The following is a 9,719-nucleotide window of genomic DNA, read 5'->3' on the forward strand; positions in this document are numbered from 1 at the left end:
AAACATAAAAACCACTCATTTTTTGACTCTACTTCCAGGTCCTCTAATTTTACTGGTAAAATGAAGCCTGGCACACCAAGATTCCCCCAAGTTCTTTTATTACTTAAAGATGTATTCATTTTATTATTTTATGTGTTTGAGTCTTTTGGTTGCATGTATGTCTCTGTACCACCTGTGTGCTTGGTGCCTGAGAAAATCCAAAGAGAGTGTCGCATTCCCTGGCATTAGTGTAACAGTTGCGAGTTACCAGATGGGTGCTGGAAATGTAACCTGGTTCTTCAAGAAGAGCAACAAGTACTCAACTTTTGAGAGTTCTCCAGCCCCACATTTGTTTTTTTTTTTTTTAATACAGAGTTAACATTAGAAAAACCATGAATACATTCTTAGTGGCTAGAGCTTTGACAATGAATTGTAAATGTACATTTCTCTGCAGCTGTTATAAGCAATCCCCTACCTAGTTCTTTGAGTGATTTCTCACAGATACTAAAGAAGCATTCAATACATTACTGTTGGCCACAGCAGAGAATGGGAAGTCACCAACTAACCCAGGGGTAGAGTGTTTAAAAAGAGTCTAGTGTGTATACTCCGGTGTTTTACAACCTTTCTATACTCTATGGTGAATATACTATTAATCTTCGCAGCTGAGGGTGAATAATCACCCCCTGGAATTTATTAGACATGAATTTTGGACATCTATGATGTCACACATGTGCAGCCTGCCTTAGATCTGGTAGAACAGTAGAGGGAGAAGCTGATGGCCTAAGCATAAAAGCCCAGGGGACAGTTGTTTGGTAGAGTGAGGTAGACACAAGTAGGCACATGAATTCCCCAGTTGGAAGGTGCTTGCCTGCTGTCTCCAGCCCTCTGAAGAGCTTGGACCCAAAGGCTAGAGGCCAGAAGATGAAGAGTACTACTATGAGGCGGGGTCATATGTGCTATATTGCATCACAAAGCATTGCCTGGGCTTCAAGGTCAGGACTTACATAACTACCTGATCAGGGCATAAGTGTGAGCTGAGAGTGTGGGAAACCCAGAAGAACCACAAGCTGGGGTGGCCAGAGTGAGGAAGGAGCCCAGCAGGACGAGCAGGTGGGAGAGTCACAGAAAGGTAGGGCCAGAGAACACTGGGGTACACCACCTATTATAGTACCAATTTACAGGATAGAGTAGATGAGGGTGAATTATATTATATTATATTGGTACTATAATATATTATATTATAGTACCAATTTACAGGATAGAGTAGCAGCATGGGCCATGTGAAAACGCACCAGGGTCTTCCTAGAGGGATTTTTTTCTAGATGAATGGATTGTACCTAGAATGGGAGGCAAGAGGAAAATGCCTGTGGCAGAGCCTCTTAAATTGGGGGTGCTATTGACAGGGTATTTTTAGACAAGGGGAAAGGTGACTCTTATGGATGTCCCAAAGAGTTATGTCTTGAACCCAGCTCTGCTGTTACGAAGAAGGTGGGTTGTTGTAAGATCCTTGAACTGCAAAATATATCAGAGTCAAATGGAGTCATTTTGTTGTGCCTAACCAGATATATAAATGAAACACAAAGCTAGAGGCTCTGGTGCTGAGACTGATCTTGTGCTATGTGCCTTGAGAACAAAAACAGTTCTCAAAGACTCTCCAAGGATCATACTCTGTACAAAAGCCATTTAACCTTCCACAGAAAATAAACTTGCAAGGATAGCTACCCACTAATATGTATTTAACCTTGGACCAATGCCACCTTCATTACTGATTCTTGCAGCTACAGCTTTATTTCAAAAGTCTCATATAATCCTCCTCTTTTTAACTTTAAACATTTCTTATCTCAGTCTCCTTGAATGTGACCTTAAGGAACACATTTTCCCCTTGCAAGGCTCTGCTGTTCCTAAGTAAATATAAGTTTTTGTATATCTTTTGTATGATGATGTGGGGTGCGTGTGTGCGTGCGTGTGCGTGTGTGTGTGTGTGTGGTGTGTACCACACATGTCATAGCATGCTTATGGAGGCCAGAGGACAGCTTTCAGGAGTTGTGTTTCTTCTTCGAATACGTGGGTCCCAGGTATTGAATTCAAGTTTTCAGGTTCAGCAGCAAGTGTCCTAACCCTCCGAGTTTTCCCTTTGGACCTACACATAATCTTCAGAGGGCTTTTCTCTGTGTTATTTAGTTCGACAGACCTACAGAGGCATCAGTGGCTGCTCCTCTGCAGCTCAAGCCCCGAGGAGACGTAGAGGACATCTCTTGTACCTTTTGACTGAGGGACCATGGCAAAACCCTTGTGGCTCTCCTTGATCCTTTTCATCATTCCAGTGGCCCTGGCAGTTGGTGTGGATCAGTCCAAGAATGAAGTGAAGGCACAGAGCTACTTTGGATCCATTAATGTCTCTAATGCCAATGTGAAGCAGTGTGTTTGGTTTGCCATGAAAGAATACAACAAGGAAAGTGAGGACAAATATGTCTTCCTTGTGGACAAGATACTCCATGCCAAACTTCAGGTAAGAAAGTTCTATTCCCTCAGCATACTCACATATTGTGGCAAAGGTGGAGGACAGGTTGTGAAAGTAGACAGATGAGACAAAAGGTGACAGTACAATCCTAAACGTGTGACTTGCTATGCACAAACCCACTGAGACAAAAGCAATATACACACATGCACTTCCTATGCATGCTGTACTCATACTTGCCTGTCTTATTTCCTTTACTTTTAATTTTTAAATTTATTCTTAATTATGTGCATGGATGTGTGTGCCAGGGGTCAAGTTGAGTGTTCAGACCAGAGAGGACAATGGATTCCCTGAATCTGGAATTAAACCAGTTGAGAGCCACCAATATGGGTTCTGCAAGCTGAAATCAGCCCCACTTCAAGAGTGGTATGTGCTTTTAGCTGCTGAGCCATGTGCACTAATGCTTTAATCCAATGTACATTCAGTAGAAGAAAAGACATTCTGGATTTATTATAAAGGTGGGTATCTTTTCATGGAGCCATGCACTGTCCAGCTCAAAGGAGCACTGTGCCCATGAAATCCAATGGGCACAGTGCTTTCTGGCACGTCTAGCAGTGTTTACTGCTCTGTTTAGTAGAAGGCTTTTCCAGTGTTGTCATTCAGGAATTAAAAGTAGCAGCCTTAGCTGATGATGTGACTGAATTGAAGAGGTTTCAACAACTAGGTCACTGTTGTCAGAACTCACACCTTCTCTACTTCAGAAAAACATGTCATTAACATTGTATTTCCAGGACATGGGGCTGATGATGTAATACCTTCTACTGGCTAGTTAGAGTCCACAACCCATATTTTACAGACTCTGATTCACTTTCACTGGTGTGTAGGTAGCATGTACATTTATTAGTTGTACATTTCTCAGAACCATTTTTTTTTTTTTGTCTTAGCTCTAGTAGATGAGATGCTGAAATGGCCGACATTCATCACAGACCATAGGGAGTGAGAAATCTGACTGAAAGGAAAACCTCTCATTCTGTGTTGTATTTACAGGACAGGGGAGCAGCATGTCAGAGGAACTCCTCCTAGACAATGCTTTTCCCCCATAGAATGTGTAAGTGCCCTCATGAACAGACCATATATAATAAAATGAGAGTCATTGAGTGGAGTCCAGGACTCAGTGTTCAACACTTCCAGATGATGTCAGTACATAGTGTTGGCAAGAACTATCACTTTTGGGAGTGACTTTGAAGATATGGCCTGAAGTCAGAGCAAGGGTTAATTGTGTGGGGAAGCTGCTGGGAGGTGGGTCTCCTCAGAAGCCGAGAACCACGGTAGTATTCGAGGGCAGGTGGTGTATTTTGGAGGTCATCCAAGAAGCACTGAAAAGGTAGAGCAGAAAGGAGACAGGGCAGTAGAAGGTGGTTGACACAGGGTGAGGTAATAAGATTGATAGAATTGGTCTTCCTGATCTTGGGAAGACATACAGAGTGCACTCAGAGCTGGGTCAGCATGTGGGTGGTTGGGTTATTTATCTACCGGTTCCCTTCTGTCCATGGCTGAGAGCTGCTACAGGAGCCCTTGGTCCCAGCTAGAAACAGGAAGTCTCAGGCAATAACCACAGGAGCCTGGCACAGTGTTTGGGAACAATACTGATAGCATCTGCTTTGAGTGGAAAGCAGGAAGGATCGGGGATGCGAGGGTGGAAGTGCAGCCAGGCATTCCAGATTCCTTTGGTGAGGTTTCCAGCCGGGCACAATGCCATGCTTGGCTTTAAGAGAAGATCAACATTTTTAATTTATTGTAGGAACACACACATATTAAGTTAGGAAGCACTTATGATGCTTGTGATTAAATTTGAGTTTCAAGGTTCTTTTTCTTTCTCTGTAGTTGTTATTATTGTTGTTGTGTTGGTGGCTGAACCAAGCATATTCATGCTGACCTACTCATAGCTTCTACTATTGTGCTATGTCCCAAGTCCCCAAATTTGAGCTTTAAAGATAGCATCCTGGTTAACTTTTTAAAAAAAAAGATGTGAAGATACAGCCAGGATATCCACATGGCAGCATGGTCAGGCCTCTTGACTTAGGTTCTCATTTCTTTGTAGCCAGCAATAAGAAAGCCCCCTTTTTCCAGGTTGGTTTAGTAAAGATGGCAAATGCGTGAGCCTGGTGGGCATGTCATGTGAGCCCTAGTGCTGACAGTTTTCCTTTCAAAACCAGGATCAGCTGCTAGATGCACACCCAATCTCTCTGTCCCTTTTATGCCCTTAAAAACAAAAAGGGAGTGCCATGCTTGCTGATGGCTGAGGAGGGCTCTCAGAGTTCTTCCCCTTCTGGAGAGACTTGAAGACTTGAGGCTCACAGAGTCAGCATGGTGAGAGTTGGCAAAAGCCATTACAGATTGAGGAGCTCCTACCCGAAATGCTGGGGTCAAGATGAATTTTAGGTCATCTGGATTTTGTATCTGCTTTGAGTAGTCATCTTTGTCCACACATGAGAAGATATTTTGGAAGTAGTTTCCAAATCTAAAACAAAATGCCTTTATGTTCCATGCACATCTCATATACATAGCCTGAAGGTAATTGCACACTATTTTCACTAGCCTGAATTATTTTTTTTCTGTTTATTGTTTACAACCATATATATATATATGATATATGATATACTTTGATTGTATCATCCATTATCATTTTTGCCCCTCCTTCAATACCCTTCCTATCTTCATATTTTTGTTTTGTTTTGCTTTGGGGTTCCACTGAATAACAAGGATGGGGAGTTATTGAAGCAAGGACAACTTAGCAGAGGCTATACCACCGAGGAATATGATTTCTTTAGCCCATTAGCCATTAACTGCCCATAGCTCTCCAGGGAGGGGTGGGGCCTCATGAGCTCTTCCTGTTCATGATGGAATATGGATGGACCTAGCTTTGTGCTGGTAGCTACTAGTGCTGTGAGCTCCTGGGTCCAATAACTGTGACTGTCACATCCAGAAGATAAAAATTCACCCCACTCCTCCCTATCTGCTGGCTCCTACATTCTTTGTGTTTTCCTTTATGTTCCCTAAGCTTTTGTAGGGGTAATGTAGATGTCCTGTTTAGGGCTGAGCACTGATTCCACTATTCTCAGCACATTGATTAGTATGGGTCTCTGTATTAGCTCTCAGTTGCAGTAAACAGAAGTATTTCTGACCTAGGCTGTGAGCTGTGCTAATCTATGTGCTATGGATATAAAATAAATATTTAGAGGGTGTACTTGTATCAACCAAAACCTGTGGCATAAGATCACATGTGAGTTTTTTTACTCATAGCATCATGTAGATTCTTTAAAAGTTTTATATTTTGGAGTATTTGTGATTTCAGATTTTGGGATAAGGATTGCATGGATAGGACAATCCATTCCACAGTATTCTCAGCTTTCTCTAAGTCCATCACTAACTCCCAAACCCAACGTGGAGATCTGCTGGTGATGATATCCTGTGGTCAGGTGGTTTCCTCAAACATAGGTCAGAGTAACTTTTGCTAACCTTTAGAGCCCAGCAAAAATAAAATTCAACCTTATTGAGGTTTGTAGAAAGATCTGATAAAGATCCAGATATCTGCTATAGTCCTTTCAAACCAAACACAGGTTTAAATGAGCATCAGAAGGAGCCTTTGAAGAATTTGAACACTAATGAATGAGTAGATATCTATTTCTTTCATTAAGCCTACTACTTCTTCCACTACTTCTCCACACCAAGGACCCTGTGCTGACCTGGAGTGAGGGATTTGGTCCATGGAGGTTCCAAATTCAGGAAATTCACAGAGCTCTGAATGGGGCATCTGGGAAAGGGACTTGGGCCCAGTGTGCTGAGGAGCTATTCTCATCAGGACCCAAGGAAGCTTATGGTTTTGGGAACCACCTTTCCCTTTCTGCCTTGACCTTCTTTGGGTCATGAGGTATACTCTAGACTAGCAGTTTTCAACCTTCTTAATGCTGTGACCCTTTAATACAATTCTTCATGTTGTGATGACCCCCAACCATAAAATTCGTTTGTTGCTACTTCATAACTGTAAATTTGCTACTGTTATGAATGATAATGTAAATATTGGTGTTTTCTGACGGTCTTAGGCAAACCTTGTGAAAGGATCAGTAAACCAAATCCCTCATTCCAGGTCAAAGGAGTGATGATCCCTAGGTTGGGAATCTGTGCTCTAGACTCTGGAACAGATGACATTAGAAAGACCTGCCTTCAGGAGGCTTTTAATAGTGTTTCACTCCAAGTGGCATTATATAAGTGTTCTCAGCAACAATGGAATTCAGCGATGGCACTGTTCTTTCCCAGACCATGTGGAAAGAGAAAAGTAGATAGATGAGAGAGAGAAGGACTTTCTTATTTCCCAAAGCTTTTAGGAGTTAATCTAAAACATTTTTAATCCAAGTTTCCCCCATTGTTTATTGACAGATCACAGACCGAATGGAATACCACATTGATGTTCAGATCACCCGCAGCAATTGCAAAAAACCTTTAAACAATACTGAAAACTGCATCCCTCAAAAAAACCCAAAACTGGAAAAAGTAAGTGACTTCAAGTCCCATCTAGGGTTATCAAAGCTTCAAGGTAGTTGGAAAGTCTTAGGGCGCCCAGCCTAAGATCTCCAAGGGATCTGGATTGCTCCCCACGTGGAGTCCCAGAAGGCCCACCTTGCCATCTTCAGAGTAGAAGATGCACCAGCATCAAGGTCACTCCTAACCCCAAGGCTCCCATCACCTCTGGACTTTTAAGGCAGAAAAAAACTATTGAAATTTGTTTTCTGAAAGTCTGTCCCCTTGGACTGAGACTAATTTGTCCAGCTAATGAGGTGAATCATTCATGCTGTGCAGTCATGAAGGAAGTCTGTGCTTGGACAATCATCTTTACTTAGAGCACAGGTACTAGTAATCTGCAGCAGGCCTATTCCAAATACTGGAGATTAGACAATATCTAGACCAGATAGGATCCCAAGCTTTCTCTGCACGCTCAAATTTTAAAAGGTTTATCACATCTAGACAGTAGTAGGTACTCACTGGAACAAATATGTCAGCCCTGAGCACGTCCTGATGCCATTTCACATACCTGCTTTGTCATTTACGGTTGTTTGCAGATTGTGATTTTACTTTGATATTTCCTGCTGGGCTCCTTGGAATTTTAGGACAGTTGGTGACATGTCTTCTAGTATATTCTTAGGCTAATGCCTAAGAACAGGGCAGTTCTTTTCCTTTGGACATGCTGCTGATGCTCTTTGCTGGTGTCTTTTTCAGAAAATGAAATGCAGCTTTCTGGTAGGAGCACTTCCCTGGAATGGCGAGTTCAACCTGTTGAGCAAAGAATGTAAAGATGTCTAAGGGTGTCTTGGAGCACCCCTCCCACTTCTGGGTCTGCTTTTCTCTGTAATAAAGAGCAACCTGTGGTTCAAGTCTGTCACCAACACACTTTCCTCATGTGTGGCCTCCCACTTGCTTTTTTATTTCTTAGTTTTATAATATAGGGAAGGGACCTGAGACTTCTGTCTAAGAGTTCTAGTTGTGATATCACCATGTCATGAGGAGCAGCCCATCCCTGGGGGACAGGGATTTATAAATTGGGGGACATCTGTTTCTTCTTTTGATGTGGGGAATGGTCAGAATGAGAAAGTGAGAGACGAAAGTGAACTCTGTTGTCTGAACGCGTCTGTGTGCAAACGCTCATGTGTGTGCATGTGTGTATGAGAAAGAGGGCAATAAAGATGATAGTGGGTAAGCATGGATGATGGCAGGAGGTAGAATTCCTTGACAGAAAGTAATCCTGTTGAGGCTGGAGAGGTGGCTCAGTGATAAAGAGCATTGGCTTTTTTTTTTTTTTTTTTTTTTTTTTGTGAGGGTGTAAATTTGATTCCCAGAACACAGATGGCAGCTCACAAAACTATCTAAACTCGAGGCCCAGGGAATTCAACACACTCTTTTGGCTTCTATGGTTACTAGATGTACAGTGCTGCACGTGCACACACACACACACACACACACACACACACACACACACACACACACAGCCAAAACACTCATATCCAGAAAATAAAAATCAGTTTTAAAAAACACATTTCTATTTGGTAATAGAGATTTGTGACACAAGAAAGTTAACAATGTTACTTTGCTTGACACTGCTAGACTGTACATTTAAAATGGTTAAGAATTTTGTGTTATATATATTTTACCACAATTTTTTAAAAAAATGACCTTTTCTTTTTTTTTTAAGATTATAAAAAACTTCCTTTAATCAAGGCTTGTAACATGGAAGAGATCTGTCAGATAAAATGCAAAGTTTCCAATACATTGAAACACAAATCCATAAGTCATCATAAATACAATACCCAATAGTAAAAACCACATCAGCAAATTCACACCATCCCTGTAACAGCCATGATCTAGATTTCACATGCTTCTGCCAAATGACAAATATGGCCTGCTGGGTCCCGAGCACNAGGGCTTTGAGGTCACACTCATCTGACAGGGCTGTGGCNCTGGTGGCTCAACTCCAGAAGCAAAGCAGGTACCAGCACATTCAAACAGTGTATCCTTTACATATCAAAGTGAGAAATAAGAAAGCAACATGATCACAAGATCAGAAAGATGGTAGGGAGTGAGGACAGCTGTGGAAAGCTCGAGGCCGGAAGGCGGTTCACTGGCTTCATTTCTTTGGNTTCTTGGGCAGTGGCCGCCGGAACAGTAAGATGTGAGGTTCTGGTTCATGGATCATATAGTGGACCCATCCCTGACTCTGTTGAACGCCGAGGTTCCTCCATTCAGATTCAGACATCAAATGGGTTTTAGGGACCAGCTTGGCTATGTCCTTGGGCAACATGACATGCGGGTACTCGAACTCCTCGTCGTCGTATTTGTCCGAATAGTAGATTTGTTTGTGGGACATGATTGCTCTGTTGGAGGGCGCTCAGCCCCGCGCTGCTGGCCTCCGGACAACTCCCAGCAGCACGCGCTCCCACCCTCTTCGGCCTCGCTTTCAAACCGACCTTTTCATTTTTATTTAATCTCTGTAGTTCTGGGGATGGAACCCAGAGCTTTGAGCAACAAATCTATATCTTGGTTTTTTTTATTGTAGTTACATATACTATTATGTATTTATGTATGTATTTTTACATATTCCTAAACATATAACAACAATTAATTTAAAAGGAGGCCATAAATCTGAAAAAGTTCAACAAGGGGTATGTGCACTGAAAGAGAAGGAGGGATAATATTATTTTATAATCTCAAAAATACTAGATAATTTTAAAAA

At 42.0% G+C, this 9,719-nt stretch overlaps 1 protein-coding gene and 1 pseudogene across 3 annotated transcripts; one reads left to right on the forward strand and one right to left on the reverse strand.

Annotated features, from left to right (window-relative positions):
- The first annotated feature begins 999 nt into the window (after nucleotides 1-999).
- Nucleotides 1,000-7,878, forward strand: Cst8 (cystatin 8). Of its 2 annotated transcripts, none has more exons than XM_021156426.1 (4): nucleotides 1,000-1,108; nucleotides 2,161-2,488; nucleotides 6,875-6,988; nucleotides 7,712-7,878. In XM_021156426.1, exons 2-4 carry the CDS (start codon nucleotides 2,258-2,260, stop codon nucleotides 7,793-7,795), a joined length of 429 nt encoding a protein of 142 aa, XP_021012085.1. In that variant the 5' UTR covers nucleotides 1,000-1,108; nucleotides 2,161-2,257; the 3' UTR covers nucleotides 7,796-7,878. The 2 variants fall into 2 exon arrangements, with proteins under 2 accessions (XP_021012085.1, XP_021012086.1); XM_021156427.1 differs by having other exon boundaries at nucleotides 1,000-1,089; nucleotides 7,712-7,871.
- A 1,074-nt stretch (nucleotides 7,879-8,952) lies between these two features.
- LOC110290090 lies at nucleotides 8,953-9,412 on the reverse strand (annotated as a pseudogene). The gene has a single exon (XR_002377399.2). The product of XR_002377399.2 is annotated as a cyclin-dependent kinases regulatory subunit 1 pseudogene (transcript).
- Between the last annotated feature and the right edge of the window lie 307 nt (nucleotides 9,413-9,719).

This window comes from Mus caroli, chromosome 2, assembly GCF_900094665.2.
Source record: "Mus caroli chromosome 2, CAROLI_EIJ_v1.1, whole genome shotgun sequence".
NCBI lineage: Eukaryota > Metazoa > Chordata > Mammalia > Rodentia > Muridae > Mus > Mus caroli.

Coding starts and splice junctions, on each gene's coding strand:
- Cst8 (XM_021156426.1), top strand. CDS start 2,258: ATGGCAAAACCCTTGTGGCTCTCCTTGATCCTTTTCATCATTCCAGTG. Junction 2,489..6,874: donor TACTCCATGCCAAACTTCAG/GTAAGAAAGTTC, acceptor GTTTATTGACAG/ATCACAGACCGAATGGAATA. Junction 6,989..7,711: donor AAAACCCAAAACTGGAAAAA/GTAAGTGACTTC, acceptor TGTCTTTTTCAG/AAAATGAAATGCAGCTTTCT.